Genomic DNA, 20,202 nt, shown 5'->3' with positions numbered 1-20,202 from the left:
AGGAAAGGAGAGGTAGGTACAGATGTTGTACTGCTATGGTAAGATCTGAGCAACATAGTGGACAGGGTTTCTGAAACAGAAGGCTTCATTGCTGGAATACGTAATTACGTAGCTAAAGTCCACTATATCCCACCTCACCATGACATCCAAGATGTTTGAGTAACATTCTGAAGATGCAGAATACAGAGCTTCCTGGATTATCCCCTGAAAAGTTCCTGAAAACCTACATTACCTCCTGGCTTCCTTCAGACAATCTGTTGACCTACTTTGACTTAGAATGGGCCCACAGGGTGCTAAGACAACACCACATCCGGGTTTTGTTCCCCCCCCCCCGAGCCCCACATAGCTAAAGTCTTGAACTGCAAAGAAAGAGATGTGATTCACAAAGGTGCAAGACAGATAGGGAGCCTATCTTTCCACAATAGACTAATTTTTCCTGACTAATCCTGCCTGGTCCAGAAACAGATGAAATCCTTTGGTGCGGTCAAGCAGAAGCTTGGGTGATGAACCTCACATATATGCTTATGTACCCAGGGAAACTTAAAGTGCTCCGCAACTCTTGCTCCTTGTTTGGTGATCCCTAAGTGTGCTAGGTATACCCAGATGTGGGTCCTGGGCTCACTGTGCCACTGGATTCAAGCTAGCCTGGCTGATATGGGGTGATACCCTGAAACTGGTCCCAGGATGCTTGTTTCTGGTCCAAGGAGGACCTGGCATGGCAGTTACGGCTGGACTGTTCCCATGAGGAGCAGGGTCAAGACTGATTTGATATGGCTGGGTCTAAACTGGGGTAGTATGGTGAGCAAAAGAACAATGGATTTAACCCAGATCTCTTGACTGGGGGGGGGGGGGAATGTTTGATGTGTTCCACATTCCGTCCATCATTTGCTGTGCCTTTTACTTTTAGAAAGTGGACATTTCTCTGCTCTTAGTGCTCTATGTGCCTTCAGCCTGTCTCCAACACACGTCTGGGGTGGGTGACAGCTACACTTTGTGCATTTCCTCTAGACAGCCACAAACACAGGAAGGTTTGGTGTGTCTGAGTTCTCATCTGCATTCTGATGGCTCTTCCTGAGCAGGAAGGGAGGAGAAGCTGACACTTACACCTGAATAGGCAGAGTCCGGTTTCCCACATAAAGGGTTGATTACCCTCTACTACAGGGGATGGGAAGAAAGAAAATGGATGCACTTCAAAGACCCTTTTTAAAAGTGACCCCCACTTCAAAGGCACAACTGGGTATAAATACTGCGTCTCTAACCTTACCAAGACAGTATACTACTGGACTTATGGAGAGCCTTGTCAGGAAGACGGACTGCTGTGCTGCTACAAGGAGTGCCACTTTGTTGGACTGCTACTCGAGAAGAACTACTTTTCTGCTGTGATGTGCTTCCTGTTGCCAGCTGCTTGCTACCCTCTGCCCTGCTGAGAAAAAGGACTGGACCTGTCTCACTTTAACCCAGAGTGACTCCAAGGACTTGCTGTCTTGCCCCCTGTTCTAAAGTCTCAAGACCACATGGTTATAAGGCCACATCTATCTCTAATCTTTGTCAACTACTACAAGATTTTACCATGCTTGGTGATTTTAGTGCATGTACCTACTCACTTAGCAGGCCACTGCCTTGAGGGAACAGTTTCAGTTAATCCGCAATTACATGTCCTCCCCTTCCTACCTCTGACATGGTCAGATCATTCTGCAGTCAAGTTCAATCTTACTTGCACCTTAAATACTCCAGTCACTGTGCAGCATTGACCCCCTAGGCCTTCACGCCTCTGGCACAACATTAGTTCACATCTTCTGGAAAGCACACCAGCATCCTCCCTGCCAATAGTCTCCCTAGGTATCGAAAACACAGCCAGCTCCTATCAACTCTGGATAGACTCAGCATTAGATCAACTAGATCCTTTCAAAGCCTGTAAAAACTCAAGATCACCCCCTTCAGAACCCTGGTTTTCTGAAAACCGGAGACTACAGAAGCAGGCTTGCCGCAGGCTTGAAAGGAAATGGAGGGTTAACTATGACCCCTCAAATAAGAAACTGTATAAGCAGTCTTTATTAATTTACAAAAATCTGATTCAAAGAGAGTAAACAAGTTACTTCACTAACAAAATTGCATCTGCAAATAACTTTTCTAAGGAGCTCTTCACTACAGTCAGAAACGTAACTAAACTCCCCGAAGATAAAAAATAATAACATTAGTCAAAAAGGTAATTCCCTAGCGTCCTTTTTCCAGGAAAAGTTTAACCCAGTCTTTAACCTTTTTGCAGCCAATCCCCAACTCAGGACTGATGCCACAGAAGGAGTTTAGCCACCTTATTCAGGCCACCTGCTACTCCCTTTTCCAAAGTCAAGAACCTAGGAATGTTTTCAATTGTAAACTCTCTTTTGAGGGCCACGTAAACTCCATCACTTCTACCTATTTTTTACCACCAAACTTCTCAGGAACGTTTTCCCTTTCATTCCTAAAGATCTGCAGAAAATGGTGACCACCTCCCTTGTTCTCTCAAGACTGGACGATTGCAATGCTCTGTTTGTCAATATTCAGAAAAAATGCTTATACTAAATCCAGATCGTACAAAATGCATCAGCCCGACTCCTTTAGGGCATTTCTAAGCACCAATCAGCCTCTTCAGCACTTAGGCACCTACATTGGCTCCCTGTCAATAAACGGCTACATTTTAAGGAACTCTGTATTTCCTTCAAGGCATTACATGGGCAGGGCCTGAAGTTTTAGGAAACGTTTCTGCTGCTACGCTCCATCCAGAACACTCCGCTCTGCCTCAGCCTTTATTCAGGTGGTTACCATATTTAAAAATCCCAATTCTCTTCCTATTGAACTGAGAAAAATCACTGATCTGCTGTCATTCTGGAAAGCACAAACAACCTTGTTCTTTCATCATTAAGTCTTCTCTTACACCTTGTTAGCGATCTGTTCTAAGCTTAGCCCCTTCACTCCTAAGGGTATTAGAGCGCATTACCAATCTATTTTTCATTTCATTTCAAAGACTTCCTACAAACCCTGCAACAGCACCTGGACTTTGCCACCTATGAGCCCTGCTTTGCCATGTGGTGGCAACCCAGTCCTGGGCCCTTGGAGGTTCTTCTTTCTGTACTGAACTAGCAGAATCCACGCATTGACGACTGTGCGCTGATCGGAAACAACACATCGGCCTTTGAGACAGACACAGCTGCTGCTGACGACATTGCTTCAACAGACTGCGCGGCTCAACAATGATTCAATGCCTGCATTGCAAAGGGGTCCATCGATGAGGCTTCACTGACTGAGCGGATCGAAACTGACGCATCGCCTACATCCACGAGATCGACGATGACGCATCGCCTCCTCTGCTCCATGCATCAGGTCCTCGACATCGACGCCTCCTCCATCTAAGGTACTTTTTCAGCGGCACCTGTGTGGATCCTGTAGCCAACCTGCCCTCCACCAGCCTGAACTTTGGATTTACCCCGGTTCAGCACGGCCAGACGTCCCCGGTTGGTGCTCTATGACTCTAAGCACTATATTTTGATTTAATCTTTAAAAATTCTTATCTCCGGTTCTACTAATTGAATTTTTGTCGTTTTGGTCTTGATTTACTCGTAAAAATAATATCGATTTTTCTAACCCTGTGCGAAGTATTTTTGTGGTGTAGTCATTGTATTATTGTGTGTATTGCACAAATTCTTTACACAATGACTAATTAGATAAGCATGACTGCTCTGTGCCAAGCTACCACAGGGTGAGCACAGGTTTACTTTTCAGTGGAAATCTAGCTTACCCTTACTAGAGTGGTGGTTCCTGCTTGGGCAGAGTGTATACCTCTGCCAACCAGAAACCTCATTTCTAACAAATGTACTTCAAAAAAAGCAAGACCCTAGCATCAAACTGCAAAGACCCAGACCCTAAATCACATTTGATGTCTGGTTACTGAGATGGGTGGAGGAATCTGGGCTTTTGTGCTACAGTTGTCAGGGCCCAATCTTAACGATGGCACGTGCCTCACAAATGGCTACACCCAAGAGCCAGGGTACAAGTTTAGGTAATGGGCAGAGGACTGTGCCTTCTTAATTGGTGTTTTGTAGGAGGAATAATTTACAAAGTTCATTGGTAGGTTTCAAACACAAAGTGTTTCGCCCGTTTGGCCCATCGGCCAAGGGCTTTTTCAAGGCAAAACGGGTACAGAGGTATCAAAAGGCCATAGGTTAGGAAAAAACTAGGTGAGGGAACACTGAGGATATGTCGTAGTGAGGTGGTAGTGAGAAAAGGAAGACAGGGGAAAGGGAGAGGAAGGAATAGAGAAGAGAAGTGGAAGAGTAGGAGATGGAGCACATGAAGGAACATGAAAAGGGTGAATATTATGGCACAAGAAAGGAGGGAAGAAATATAACAGGAAATTATTCATATTTCATAATTCCACATTTTTTCATGATCACAAGACCCAGTAAAGTATACAATTTATGCATCATCATCATGGTCAATTCAGGTCCAAAAACGTACAAAAAATCATGTATATAGGCTGGAGGAAATTGTCATAATCCAAGGTTATTGAGCACATTCAAACGAGTACTGGCCGTAGAAGGATAAGGACACATTGAAGCATAAAAATATTATAATCTTTCACTATAATCACAAAAGATAATTGGCACGGAGAGAGCTGCGCAAGCTTCAACAATTAATAGAGCTGAAAAGTAAGTCAGATTGTAGCATAACATCCCTGCGATCCAGGACGTTAATTACAAGTGTTACATGAGAGAGAACCTTTGGCAGGAGAAATAGGTTATGTTTTAAAGTGGCAGATTCCATGAGTACTGGGTTATATTGCCATGTTGAATGGCACAGCGCTTACCAGAAAGTCGTGACTGGTAATCGTGTTCCTAAAGCAAAAAAAAACATGGTATCGCCATTGTGTGAGAAACAGTATTTGTATAGAAGAGCCAAAAGTACATGCTGCAGTCACCGTACATCAGTGCAAAGCGTCTCAAATATTAGTGGAAGACATCAAACCGCAGATGCTAGGTGAAATGTCTAATCCGTAGCTGATGGGCGGATGAGCGCAAGCTAAAAACCTTATCCGTTTAAGACTGCAACTAGGCTGAAGAGCTGGTACTGTGTCCAAAGAATGATTAATGCGGGGGTGAATAACCACTTAAGGAGAAGGGAGAGGAGAGCGTTGGAGGAAACGAGGTCCATTGGGGAAGTCGAGTGGACTCCCGGTGCAAGGTATGAGGATATGGCTGCTTCACTGGTTGGGTCATTGCCGGTGTGCAGATTCAAGTCGGTGACCCCAGTATGCCATGAGGGCCGTCGTGAAGATCATGCCCATTAAAGAGGGCGCACAGGCCTGTGCGGGACCGTAGCGGTGACCCCATATGCCAGGAGGGGCCACCGTGATGCAGACTGCCATGTGGTAAAAGCCTGCGCAATGGGTGGCATTGGCGTGGCAACCCCATATGATAGGAGGTACTGCCGGAAACAGTTGTGCCATGCAGATTGGGCCGAGCCCAACAACTGTGAACTATGGTGACCCGTGGTCATAAAGAGCAATGAGGGCTACAATTGACCTAACTCAGTGGACTGAGTGAGGACACTGTGGACGCATTACCTCAGGACTGTGATCGAGATCAGGAGCATCGGATTCACTTCCCCCTTCTGGGGAACATGGAAACTTACCTTGCTGGAGGAGTTCATAAACACCTCTGATCACTTCTGTAGCCGACCTCGTAGGCTCAGAGTACAGCCTCTGGTTGTCTAGTGGTGATGCACAATGCTTGTGCAGTTAACTTCAGCAGGTCGGGAGCCATGAGAGTCCCCGAGGATAGGGCGCCCTCCAAAACTCTGCATGCGCCCTCTCTGGTGGAGGGGGTAAAACTGAAAATGGGCCTACCGGGCCCTGGGGGAATCGCTGATAAGAGCGCTGCGGCACTAAGATGCTTTTGATCGTTTGCTAAGAGTCAGAGTGAACTCTTGAGTTGAAGCCTGCAGTGAACATTTCCTGGATGCGACAACCAGAAAATGCCCCCGATCACATTGTAAGGAATTGGTGGGACAGGAATCTGCCTTGGAAACACTAGCGTCCCGACCTCAAGGGGGAAATGTGGTGTTGTCTATAAGTGTTGTAATCTTCCTTTTCATGAGTAGAGTTAGAATTAAAATACTTTTATTCTAAAAATAAGTATTTGATTGGTCATTGATATATTGTTACTGCTGCACGTTCTAAGTTTTGAGTAGTGTTCACTAACCTGTGTGAACTGTTCGTTCATGTCTGCCACTGAGAGTCAAATGCAGAAGCGGTACGTGGCCCAGTTGCTCAGGATCCATAGTAGGTCGGGCCCGGGGACATCAGGAGTAAAAGGCTCCTACCTTCACGGTTGTGCTGAATAACCCCTGCGTGCCTCGTGGCCCTCTGAAAAATGTTCTGACACAAGGTATGCATAAGATCATCATCATCATAAAATCTTTATTCAGATAAAATAATATCCATAAAAGAGTCAAGGAAATAAAATCATATTAATTTAAAATACATTACAAATAACCTTAATATCATTACACAATATATCCGTATGAATTTAACACAGAAGTACCAATAACTATAGAAAATTATTTGTGTTGTATTAAAAGATCTTAGAAAACGTTTCAGCAGTGTTCTCATCTGAACTCTAACAGAGAATATCAAAATTATCTCAGTTTATTGCTAAAAATTGTCATAACCCATCCTCATAAGTTAATATTTCTAAATCTGTAAGACATTTTCTTCTGAGGATAGTAGTTGTAATAAAAGTGGAGACCCTTAAGCATATATCCACTTTATCTAAAGCTCAAATATATTTAAAAGCGTCCTGATAATAAATATAATTATCCGTTTTAAACAATGGTCTTAAAAATCGCTGTCTTAGATCCTTATAAAATCTACAAAACAGAATAAAATGCATAGTAGATTGATTGGATTTGCCATCACAACAGGCATTTAGGAAGCATGTTTGACCAAACCTCCGTTTTTGGAAAGGTAACCTGAAGGTGCAAAGTGTCAAAACCTAATCTTCTAAGGTAGAATCTGTGTTGAATATTCCGCACAGTTAATAACTTAGAGTACCTTCGTGTATGGGTCCTAAGCAATAATTACGAACTGATTGCTTTCTACTCTCACGCATATCCTGTTGACCTCCCTGTTACCCATTAAAATGGTTTTTAGTTCCTTCTGCTGTATCGCAAGATGCTGATTTGTTCCTCAATACTAATATTATTATCTCCTGTTGTTAAGAGGTTATTAAAATAGGGCAACTATGTGATCCTGTCTCTGTATTGAAGTGTCAAACATCTTTTATTAATTCTATAGTAAACTTCGTACCAGTTTTGCCCCATAAGCTATGCCAAAATAAAACAGGGCTGATCTGTATAGCATCCTCTAAGAATGGTACTGCCAGTTCCTTATGTGTGCATAAGGTCTTCTTTGAGGCCTTGGTAGAACACTTAAGTATTTGTTTCATGCTGGCCAAGCAGCTTCTACCACTTGGCGACTGAAGTGTGTGAGATAGTTTGAATTGTCTTAGTTTCCTTGTTTCAGATCCATTAACTCATTATCATTTGATTGAGTGATATCGCTCCTGTATAAATGTGTATAAACTCACCCAAAAACATTCTGCAATCGCATACAATTTCAATGTTTGCCTAAAACAGTAAGAATGACCCACATGGAGGTATTGTCTGCTACGTAAGAAATAAGACAGGACACCATAAATCTGCATCATGGATGGATTATGCCCAACACAATGGGTGAAGCTGTACCATCAACTGCTGTAATTAGTCTCCCCTATACTGTTCATATGCAGTAGGGTAACAGTGGCCAGTATCCCAATCACACCAAGAGTTTTCTTTTTTGGAATCTGAGATTGATGACTCTTAGTCTAGGGTGGGTCTTTATTGGTGATGTTTTGTTAAAAAATGCTATAGAACGCAAACTTTTGCCTAAAAGGGGGTACTGGTGCTAAGGCTAAGAAGAATTATTCGCATACCGTCCTCTACTTTTTAGTCAAAAAAGATTTCTGAAAGCTTTCTTGAAAGGAAAATATGAGGGGGTCTCTTTCAAAGAAAAGGGGAAGGGTGTTACAATATTTGGCTGTTAAATAGTTAAAATTACATCTTTGCAGGGTAACTGTTAATCCTGGGGAGGTCCCCGTTGCGGTCTTGGACAGACTAAAGTAAACGGCCTGCGTGGTATATCTAGAGTTCTTCTGCATTGGCTGAGGTCCTCTTTCATAGACTCCTTGATGGACCAGACAGAGGGATTTATGGTTCAATTCGTTTTATTGGCATTTCAAGAGACAAACAATGTCCGCATCAGCTTTCCGAGTCACCAGTGAATCAGAAGACCACTGAGCGAAGCAAAGATGTTGATGCTAATGTAAGGTCGGCAAACAATCTCCAACCCATCCTAGCCCGCCCTCCCTCAGACAAAGGGATTAAAACATAAATCTCTTCTCTTCTGGAGGCCAATGGAGATTCTGCCTATAGGACCGCACATTTGCATTCTGAGTCCGAAAATCAGATGAACCCTTGAATTTTAAAACACCTCTTCACAATGTATGCTTCCAAGATACAGAAATAAAGGTTTTACAATGATCAACTTTCGACAGACTTATCTATAATATGTAAGGCAGAGAGTCCCAACAAGCCTCTTGGACATCAATTTTATTCTGAAGGACTGTTCTACTGTTTCAGAGCGAGATGCCACCATTTCTGAATGAAGCTCTTCTAATTCGAATTCAAGCCTATCTAACATTTTAGTGATTGCTGAGTTGGAGCAAAATTGCTGAAAAACATGTGAATAGTGTTTTGTCCAGGTTTCTGGAAAGTAATAACTGTCTTCATCCATCCCAAACTGGTTTCAGACCCCTACAGGGCACAGAAACTGCCCTTCTGACTGTGGTCGAGGCTACTAGAAAAATCTTAGACAACGGGCGCTGAGCTGCCATTGTTCTTTTAGATCTTAGCTAAGCCTTCGATATAGTCAACCATCAGCTGCTTATCCAGAGGCTTAAAGATGTAGGAGTGACTGATTTGGCCCTTAAATGGATTCATTAATTTCTGGAAGACCGGTCATTTCAAGTGTTCCATGAAGACTGCATCTCTGACCCTCAGCCGCTCCGATGTGGGGTTCCTCAGGGATCCTCCCTGTCCCCCGCGCTTTTTAATGTGTACATGAGCCCCCTGGCATGTGTTGTGGAGCCTTTCGGCATTCAAATTGTTACTTATGCTGATGATACGCAGCTGATTTTCTCTTTTAATCAGCTCAACAACACTGCCTCGGAGTTGGCCTTGTGTCTGGGAGAGATCTCAGCATGGATGGGGTGCTCATTCCTGAAGTTGAATGGATCTAAAACGGAGTTGATGTTTTTGGGTAATTCCTCTGTACCTAACTTAATACCATCTTGGCCAAATTGTTTTGGCCTTCCCCCATCCCCCAAAGATTATATTAAAAGTTTGGGGGTGTGGTTGGATCGTAACCTTGATTTTGGGAAACAAACAAGGAAGGTTGCCGGTAGCTGTTTTGGGCTGATGAGGATGACAAGGAAAATTATTCCTCTCCTCCCTTTCTCTGCAAGGAAAGTGGTGGTCCAGTCCCTCATTCTTTCCAGGCTCGACTATGCCAATGCCCTTTACCTAGGAGCACCTTGCTCCATGATCAAGACATTGCAAATAGTTCAGAACTGTGCGGCACGTCAACTCCTGAACATTCCCAATCGACAGTCAGCACGGGAAGCCCTGGCCACCCTTCACTGGCTGCCTATTCAGCAGAGAGTGCAGTTCAAGGCTCTCTGCATTTCACATAAGCTATTGTCAGGTTCCGCTCCACCTATCATTTGTTCCCTCGCTTCCTTTTACCATCCTGCGAGAACCCTGCGATCAGGCAATAAGTGGCTGGCAGTTGTTCCTGGAATTAGGAAAGTATGTGCAGGGGGTCGCCTTTTTTCATATAATATAGCAAGGCTATGGAACACCCTCCCCCTTGACATTCGGTGCAAAACTAACCACCTGGTCTTCCGGAAACGTTTAAAAACTTTTTTGTTTCCATAAATTGATACGTAGTTCATTAACTTTGGCCTCTAGCGCTGGGATGCCTTTGGTAACCATGCGCTTTACAAATGTTTTACAATTAACAATTACAATGGTATCAAGCCATATGGATGGTCATCAGCTGATCAATCTGTCAAGAATGCACCCTTCCCGAAATTAATCCATCTCCCTCTGCACTTGCTGAGTGCATTGATTGATTGATTGATTCAGTTGTTACCTCAATACAAAATCCTTAGCACACAGAAGTTATATATATAACACATTATTGTTCGCATATATACAGTAACTGAGCACTTCCTCGCAAGTTTAATACTTGAAGGCGACGAAACACGTGTTGGCATCTGGCTTTCAACCGAATCACAGTGGGTGAGAATAAATGTTTGGACCAAAGAAAAACTAAAGACTCAAGCTTCTTATCATTGTATATATAAATAATTTTGTTTTGTTGGATCACACTGTCAACACTGAAATGATATAACTTCTGTGTGCTAAGGATTTTGTATTAATGTTTGCACTGTACTTTCACTACAGTAACTTCAGGGGAGTTTAGTGGTTCTCTTCTTCCTTATAGCACCAGACTAATAGCTCAACTATATATTAACCTAATGAAATTTTCCAAGAGCGCCATCCCTATCATAACATACCACTATTCTGTTGTACTGTTCAGTTGTTACATTGCAGGTCCTGTATAATCATTCCCCTTGCTTTCTCTGTCTACCCACCAGGGACCTTTCAGCCCTATCACGTTTTTGCTTCTCCCTTAATTCAGTTCCGCAACCTACACATTGTACAATGTATAATTACTGTACCTTGACTATATTCCCTACCACAGTGCTCCACTCTGTCCCATTGTCCTGATGATCACCTCATAGTAACCTGGAGGTCGGAACTGAGTCGACTATAGACAATACAAGACTTGTTAACCCTCTTTGGCAAATAATTGTGAGCTTAGAGTCGTATATTTTTATGTACACTCACCAGTCACTCACTCACTGTTTTTGCAACATGTCAATAGTATTTCAGAGCACTGTACATGCTGTAGTATAGTATAGTCTCCCTTTTATATTACCCTCTTACTCTTCTACAGGCCTTGAACCAACGGATGTAACTTGAAATTGATGTACCTTCTGTAACAATGTGTAACTTGTAACCTATGTAACTCTCCTCATGTAAAGCGCTCTGATACCTCCGGGTCTAGCCAGCGCTATATAAAACTCAAGTAAATAAATAAAATAAATTATGCGTAAATAAATGTACTGAGTACTTCATGTAAATGTAAGAATTGTTATCTGGATGGATTATGCCTTCCGTTTCAGGGAAATTTCAGTATTGAAATGAGCCTTCAGTAAGCTACTGTTTTTATTATGCCAATTCCGGACAGACGTGATACTGTGACTTCAAACAACTTCTACTAAACCTGATACTGTGACTTCAAACAACTTCTACTAAACTATATGTACTACAGGGCTAAGGATGTGGAATTCCTATAGCCAGATGCCCAAGACATATTGTTTTGGGCCAAGGGCAACAAGTTTTCATGTGTATTTTGCCCTTTGGACAAGTAGGCCAAACCCCCTGCAGCACAAACCCTTTGGCTGCCAGTTTGCAGTACCACATTATGAATCAGGGAAGGTCACTGTCTTCAGTTAAGGTAATATTTTTGTCCATATGTTAATGCTGTTCAAACTTATGGTTCATTAATTGAAAGCCTTTATTATTAGGGTTAACGCTCTAAGTAAATGTTGTAAGCTCTGACTGCGCTACTAACAGTAGTTCCAGTATAAAAATGTGTACTCATACTTTCAAAGTTTAGCAAAATGAGGCTATGTATAATGCTCCCACAATGCTCTCTTATTTGATGCAAATATTTGCAGAAGCTTGAAAGCAAGAATAATGATTCTTTGCTTTCAAAATAAAATATTCATAAAAAAATGAGAGCAGGAAAAAACATTTTGCTAAACTCCTGTAACATTTCCGGTACCATTTCTTTGCAGCATCATTTAGTAACATGTGTTGATGCATGCTAGTATTTCTCAAAAATATTCATAATGGAAAATCAGTCTCACCAGTTTCAATAAGATTATGGGAAACAAAAATAAATAAGCATTGGCAAAGCCCGTAGGTGTCAAGTTGGTGGTCCGCTTTTTAGTTTTGTCAATGTGTGACTTGTTTTGACGTGGTTTTTGTGAAACCTTATTGGTGTGGGAGCTGCCGGACCCTCACCATTACAACAAACATTGGCAAAAGCAAAAATTGGTTTTAGTCTCAAAAAGCACACACTGCCACAGTAGTTACTGGCACTGAAGAAAACTACTTTGTGTGCCAATGTGCTCCTTGTGAAAGAGCAGAATGCTGTCACTCACAGTGAAGCCAGCCGGTACAGAGAGACAGACTTTTAATAAACGCAAAAGGTCACGGTCAACGCCAGATCAAGTTAGGAGTCCAAATATTAAAGAAAGTCTCAAAAGTGCACCCATGGTATTTGTCCTTGCATTAAGAGCAGCTATATGCCTTTCGTGAATTCCCAAGAATTTACAGAAGTAGGACAAGAAATAGTACTCCTAGAAAATATTTGTGAACTGAATTTTAGCATGAGCAAATATGCATGTGTAGATCTGCTCATGTGAAAATCTGAGTGTTTGCAAGTTCACTTTCCCTCCAACCACTGTATTCCGAACTCTGGAAGAAGGTTTACGTCTGCATTTCTCTGGAGTAAATTTCCAACATTTCTCAGTATGTTAAAAGATTAGAGAAGAGTTGTTAAAAACCCTTAAAACATGCAAGTTAGTAGGTTTGCACAGACTCAAATGGCCGGTCTAACCCTGGAACTATTGCTTACCACTTCCATCAGCCCCAGTATGTAGTTCTGTGGAAACGTGGCAACATAAGGGGATTGCAAGTATTCAAACACTACTATTCTATGAGCCCTGGCGTAATCAGTGAGACTATATCAGAGCTCTTATATAATGATATTGCTGCCATCATTTTTCGCCGCACTACATAGCACCAAAGCGACAAGTGGATTTTGTTTCAGGACAAGTAGATTTATGAAGCAACTTTCCCCATGGACAAGTAGATATTTTATTAAATTCCACACCCCAGAGGGCTGGTTCAGATCGTTCAAGGATCAGGGCAACTTGCCACAGCTAACATGGCACATCCCTAAAACATTGGTTTAACAGAAAAAGCTCTGTGTGCTTTTTGGGCAGCTGGGAAAGGCTCTCAGAAAGTCAGTAATGGCATAGGCTGAGTCGAGACTGATGCAAATAACTGCACTGGAAGTTCTGGAATAATTTCTGTTCTCGATCCTATTGAAGGTTACCAAAGGCCTTTCGGTTGAGTATGGCATTCTCAGATGTAAGAACAATTTGGCTACTAGGCAGCTGACTTCCTTAGGATGATCTTGACGTATGTATCGTCTCACTAGGCTTTTCTGTTGTTCTCCTGGTCAGGGTCTTGCTCATCCTTTGTACTCGTAGTCTACGTATTACCACTCACCACACTGGGCAAAAGGAGCTTTCTCTTCTTCCTTCTTGCTGACTACTCCAGCATCATGTCTTCTGAGATATTGTCTATAAAATTAGAAAACTCAATAATCACTTGTTTTGTAAATTTAGATTGTGTATAACCATACCCATGATTTAAAAATGTTTACATTGATGCACAAGGGGGAAATGTCCTTCAGACCGAAGCCAGAATCCGGCCGTGTCTTTACAGTGCCAGCAAAAAAACAAACGTGTCTTTAGTACACATTTGTTCAGCACGCAAGTCGTTATAACAACTTGTCTTACGGGGGTGCATTGGTGGAATGGTGTTGGATTTAAAGTACAACACCTTCCCTACTAGTGTGCATTCTTGAGTTGGAATAGTAAATTAACCTATTCCAAAATCCAGCGCCCCCCAAGGCAAGTTGTTATAACGACTTGCGTGCTATACAAATGCGCAATACAGACGCATTTGTTCTAATGACAGCGCTGTGAAGGAACAATGGGACTCCGGCTTGCAGAATGCCGTCACACATTCTACACAAAGTGCTTTAATATTTCCTTATTAACCAGATATTACCTCTCCTCCTATTATTTTCACGGTATAATTGTTTCCCTCGTGGAGCTGACATAATCAGGATGTGCAACATGGTCTGTGGTTATACACTATTTGCACTAATGAACTCATGTATATTTTCAGACTGGTTGTGGAAGTTCACCTGCCATATGAGCTTGATTCTGACAAACTTTATTCCTTATTAAAATGTTCCTAAGAAGTGGAAGATGCCTGGATGCAGGAGCAATGACAATTGAAGTACACCAATAGTCTTAGCTCAGCTTCCTATAGCCATGCCCACCTACCTGCTCCAGTTCATTTGCAGCCTTTACATCGCTATCAGATAGCGGATAAAAATTCAGAAGCGATGATTGCGGTGCACATAATTAGAGTGTCTAGCACCACATGAGAGTTGCATGATAGGCATCCTGTAGCATAACATCTGTCAAAGTTTGAACCCTTCAAAAAGTGGCAACAGTTCAAAAGATTTGGTAATGGAAGCAGAAGCATCAATTATCAGATGAGTAACCTGTTCTGTTTTGCAAATTCACTGATATGCACTTGTAATAAAATGATCAATTTGGAACTAAAAATGTATATTTCTTTCTTAGGGAATTGTGTCATTGTGTTTGCTGTTTGAGTCCCTCCTTCAAACCCACCTCCCGCAACTTTTTTATCATCTTCGAGAAATTGGAGCCCAACCGTATGTATTTTGATTGCAATTATGAAGTTGTTCATAATGATTTCCTTTTTCTTTGATGAAAAAATTAGTATTTAATGTAATGTAATGGAGAAAGAGATTACTCATGCCCCCTAGTATGCCTATAACCAACCTTCCCAAGTAATACTCAAGTCTCTAACTTTACCTTTGCTAAGTGTTCCGATGTCTTTGCAAAATAACTATTTTTCAAATAATTTTTTTTGCTGGAATTATTATTAATTAATTCACTATCCTTTACATAACAACTCATTTTCAAATGGATTAATCTTCTGTGGATAAAACATGCCTTTTATACTTTAAACTGCCCACAATGCGGTACCTTTTAGCACAGCTCTCATCCAGTTCAGATACGATCAGGAGAGCCCTAGATTGTGCTGTTACATCAGGTTGAGCAGCTACATCAGGAGGACATCAGGTCTTGCAGTTGCTTGTCTGCCTTTCAGGTTCCGAGAAACTGAGGGATGCTATATGCTCCGCTTTACGTGCACAGTGGCACAGGAGCGAGGCCCAGATGTTTCCCAGTCTTACAGAATCATGGAGGGCAGTCAGTTTTAGGGTTTGGTACCAGCCTTGAGAAGGCAGTTGTTATAGGACTGACCCCGACAGGTTGCCTTCTTCTACCCAAGCAAGCATCCTTGAAGGGGTGTCAGGCAGGGCAGAAGATGCAGGAACTGCCCTTTTGACACTGGTCTGCAAATTAAATAGGTGCTCTGCCTCCTGGTGTAGCAGCTGGTAGACTCAGCATGACCTTTGGGAAGCATAGACTACTGCTTCTGCTTTTAACTGACAATTGTTGAAGACCTTTTAACAACACCAATACTTATAGCGGTTTAGTTTCTTGTCAGTCTCATTTGTTTCCTTCTGATTCAATGGCCTTCCTCTTCTTGTGTTTGTCATTTCCCTGGAGTATATCTGTGTTACCTTCCGGATGACTTGTATCCTTTCACTGCTTCCCTTCAAGAAACGACTTATTTCTTCCTCTCTCAGCACTACGTGCAAGTGCATGTGTTTTCCCGATCCCTTACTTGTGGCTACTCCCCAACTCCAATCCCTGCTTCCCCTCTCATCCTGCCATGTGCTCACTGTGTTGTTGTCTCTCAGCATCAAAGAAACACTTAAGGTTACTGTTGACTCTTCTTTACCGCAGTTTACATCTTCACACCATACCTGGTCTGTTTGAGAGCTTCAAAAAAGCCCCAGGAGGCATGCCTGCCTCTATTCATCAAAGATTTAAAGGGCATGTTGATGGTCATGTGGCAATATTTACATTTCAAAGAGGACGGAAGTCAAATTGCGTTCACTCTTTCACTTCTGTAGTGACACATTCTTGTCTGATTAAGGTTTCAGCTGCAAAACTTTACATTGTTTCTGAAAACCAAAAGGCCTTACAAAATCACCATGTATTCCTAACCGTGGTTGTTTCTAACTGTAGCTGCCTTGTGCCACAGACTGTTATACCTATAGAAAAAGACCAATGGTTTATTTCCAGGGTGCTTGTATTACATTTAAAACAAGCATTGGCATAGCCAATAGGTCTCGCCTTTGGGACCTTATAAGTGTTTAGTCATGCAACAGTTGATGTAGTTGCACCAAGGATATTGTGCTGATAACTAAACACTTATAAAGTCCCAAAGTCAAGACCTATTGGCTATGCCAGTGCTTGTTCTTCAGGTAGTTCTTCTCCCAAACAAAGCTTTTTACCGGTCTAGTAAACGGGTCCTACAACAGGGCAATAGGTCTTAGTTCTGGGTAGACCACTAGGTGTTGAGCACCCATAAAACTCCAGGTTAAAAGATGAGGGGATCACTGAAAACAACATTCTTTCAAGTACGAACAGGCAGCAGTTACACTGCGACAACAGCGAGAACCCGCATAAACCTGGTTGCTGTGCATCTGTACTTTACATCAAATGTTTGCTGTGGTATTTTGCAATGTTTAATTGATTTGTATGATGACTGGCCGAATCTTCCAATTTACTGTACCCCCAATTAAGTGCCGATAGTAGTCGTCGCAGTGTTACACAAGATACTACATACTACCTGGTCCGATACTAATGAAACCAATTCAAAGTAAGAAAGTTTTAGATTTTCACATTCCTTGTATAGTCCTAAACTTCTCTGAAGCAGTATTTTAAACAGCACTATTGGGCGCACAGACAATTTTACGCCATTGTCTCTCTCCAACGTTCAGCTCCATATTCGCTCATCATTCAAGAGCGAGAGGAGGGTTTTACAGCAGACTAAGCACACTGGCTGACAGATGGCTGCAATTATTAACCAGAAAAGAATTCCGCACACTTTCATTAATATGCCTCACACGTTCCCGCTACATTCAACAGTGACGTCCCAGTTACAAACATCCTTTCAGATAGCCTACCACGGGGCAAGCAGGTGAGGAGGCTTGTAAAGTGAGGAGGGGCTCAAGGGAGCGAGCTGTCAGGAGCAAATTTACAAGCCATCTGGAAGACGAGTCAGCCTATTCCCGTGCCACCTGTGTCAGTTTTGGTTCAGAAAAGGCAATCGGTTCACTGGAGGCAGGTGAGGATTCCAGCTAAGGCAACTTAAATGTCTAGATTGCTAGCAGTTTGTGAAATGGCCGTGCTTCAAATGAAAAGAAATGCAAAATGCAAGGAGGTTTAACATGAACCAGATTCCACATTAATACAAACTTCCACAGCACGTCCGAGGACAAGGGAAGCCATTGCCTCCTTCTGACAGGCGACTGCTTTGGAGGTCAGAAAAAAAAAACAGAACTAACCGCCGCCGCCGCCCTGAGCAGCTGTTTTTGAAGCATACTCGTGCTTGCGTCAGTACTGTCCTGGAAGCGCGAGAGAGAGAGAGGGGGGGGAGCAGGAGGTGAGACCGGGAGTGGTGCGTGCGCAGTCTGCTCTTTTTGGAAGCACCTACTTGTGCTTGTGGCGCGCCCCTGCACGCTCTCGCAAGGTGGATGCCGCCACAAGCACGAGGGTGTGCTTCAAAAAAGAGCAGAACGATGGCTAAAGGTCCTCCTAAGCAGCGCATGCGCGCTGCGTAGGCGAGACCTAAAAAAGGTAGCAAGTACGGTTGTAGTCATAATGGAACACTGCAGTGAAACAAGCATTACAGTCTCTACTGACCCCACTGTGAAGTCAAGCAATTGCAACCTTTGTTGCACATTCATTGACTTTGTAGCCGTCTCGTCAAGTGAAAGAAATGTAATTATTATTTGGGGTGGGGACTCCCCATTTCAAGGATTAAACTTAACTCTTGTTTACTCTTAAAGACCCTAAATTAAACTGAGTTCAGCCCCCTGGTAGATATGGCACAGAACAGACAGGCTTACCTTAGGTCACTGTGTAAAGTATTTATGCAGTTTCAAATCCCCCATCGAATTAGAAAACTAGAGTACATTTTAATGAACAAAGTGACACCAAAACAATGACAAGTCATTTAGGAAAACCAGAGGTATGAATTTTGAAATATTTAAGTAGTAAAACTAGCAAAAAAAATAAATCAAACGTCTTAAAAATAATGATCATGGTAGATCACAACCCAGGTGCAATTTCAGAGTGACCTCCATGGTGCCGGGTCAGATACACCAACGGGCTTGGCCCCTAGAAAAGTCTGGAAATCAAAACGTTCAAAAAAGTTTCGATTTCTCAATGGTCTGTTACAAACATTCACCAAATTTTCCAAACTTTTGTCTGGTGCCCAAATAACCACAGGAGTACACTTCTAAAACTCCCAGGACCTCGGGGGAGGCACTTAGAGACTCACAGGTTGTCAGGCAGAGACCAACAACAGAGACCAGTCCAGGTCCAGTTGCCTCTGGCCAGCTGGGTCATTCCAGGAAAAGACATCTTGCAGCTTGTTTTTTCATTGTAGCCACACAAGAGGTCAGCCAACTGACCCTTGGAGTCCATGTCTTTGTCCTGGGTACAAACAGGAGCAGGTCCAGTCCTTCCGGTTTTCTCCCAAGTCACAAACAGCAGGTCCAGTCCTCTTCTGTTCTTCCACAGGTCCAGAAAGTGATGTGCTCCACTTATGTCTGCCACTATCTTGTGGGTGGGGATGACTATTGGGCACTCCTTCAACAAAGGGGTAAAAGTTCATAGGGGCAACCCTACCCACATTTTCAGTAGTTCCTCTTTGCCTTACTGCAAATAAAGCCAAAATTACGTCTCAGGGCATTTTTAAGTTGCCGAATGGCTTCTGTAACACTAAACTTGGACTCTGGAGTTGTAGGTGTGTAGGGGAGTGCACAATGGTAATTACCAGTATCCACCCACATCTAATACTAAAATACAGTATGAATCAGGCACCGTACCCACAGCGAACCCTGAGACAGACGTCTGGTAGGTTATAAGCAGGTTCCTTCAGCAATTAGACAGAGGATACACAAGAATTGTCCTGACATCCTGGTCTCTTCCTTTCAAGTGTGCCAAAGTGTTACATGTGACTCAACAGACCTGTCAGACAGGATTGGCAATGTGGTGTCAACAGAATGCCGACAGCCCCTACCCTCCATATTCTATTGAGCTCAGAGGAGTCATCCCATACAGGTCACCATATTGTGTACTCCTAGTAAGAATGGCACACCATTTTCATACCTCTTCCGGGACTGAACACGTCTTGGGGGTTTCTGGATAGTTAATGCAAATTAGCCTTGAGGAACTTCAAGTAGAGAAAAGATAACTTTTTACAAATCACTGTTAATTAATAAGTATTAAAATTTTGATTTCACCTTTGAACTCGATTTTTAATAACTATTAAAAATGTATTTTGAATTGTTTTTGTAACAGTTCATTTTCCCAAGATACAGTTTTAGTATTTCAGTCTGTACTCTGATTTGCTACATAGAACAGCCAGGCCTGCCATATGAAAATAGTTTAGGGCCTTGTTACTGTAGGGACATAGTAAAATTAATTTTCTCCCTGTCCCACTTTTAAACACAATGTACCCTGCTTAATAATAGGTAAAAGGGAGGTCTTTACCTCTCAAAAAAGGGTTATTTTGAAATGCTTCACTGCAGGTTTTCACTGCAGCAGTCAGGCTATATAATTTTTGCTCGGCCACTGTAGTGGGTGGCACAGTAGGTTCTATAGTCCACAAGTGGCATTTAGCTTCCAGGTCCTGGGTGCACTTTCTATACCATATATATGAGGGATGTACAGGCAAATTAAATGTGCCAACTGTGTTTAAAGGAGGAGCACAGACACTTTACATCTGGTCAGCTGAGGTAAAGAGCACAGAATTCTAAAACCAGCAAACATAGGGTCCAGAAAAAAGGTGAAAAATGTAAGATCAACAGGCAGAAAAAACAGATTACCCCCATCAATCTAGAATATATTTAAAAATGACCATTGTGTTTCTGTGCACAGCTGACATGAGACC

General features: G+C 42.5%; 1 protein-coding gene across 1 annotated transcript in view; it reads left to right on the top strand.

Moving 5' to 3' along the window:
* Positions 1 to 20,202, top strand: part of TBC1D19 (TBC1 domain family member 19) — a 1,311,239-nt gene that overhangs the window by 1,202,215 nt on the left and 88,822 nt on the right. Inside the window, exon 18 of the mRNA XM_085643323.1 lies at positions 14,721 to 14,812. Within this exon, the coding sequence (XP_085499449.1) occupies positions 14,721 to 14,812 (92 nt within the window). The remainder of the gene's footprint in view (positions 1 to 14,720; positions 14,813 to 20,202) is intronic.

This window comes from Triturus cristatus, chromosome 2_2 (genome assembly GCF_964204655.1).
Source record: "Triturus cristatus chromosome 2_2, aTriCri1.1, whole genome shotgun sequence".
NCBI lineage: Eukaryota > Metazoa > Chordata > Amphibia > Caudata > Salamandridae > Triturus > Triturus cristatus.
The sequence above is the reverse complement of the archived record's forward strand: the minus strand, read 5'-3'. Positions and strand labels throughout refer to the sequence as shown.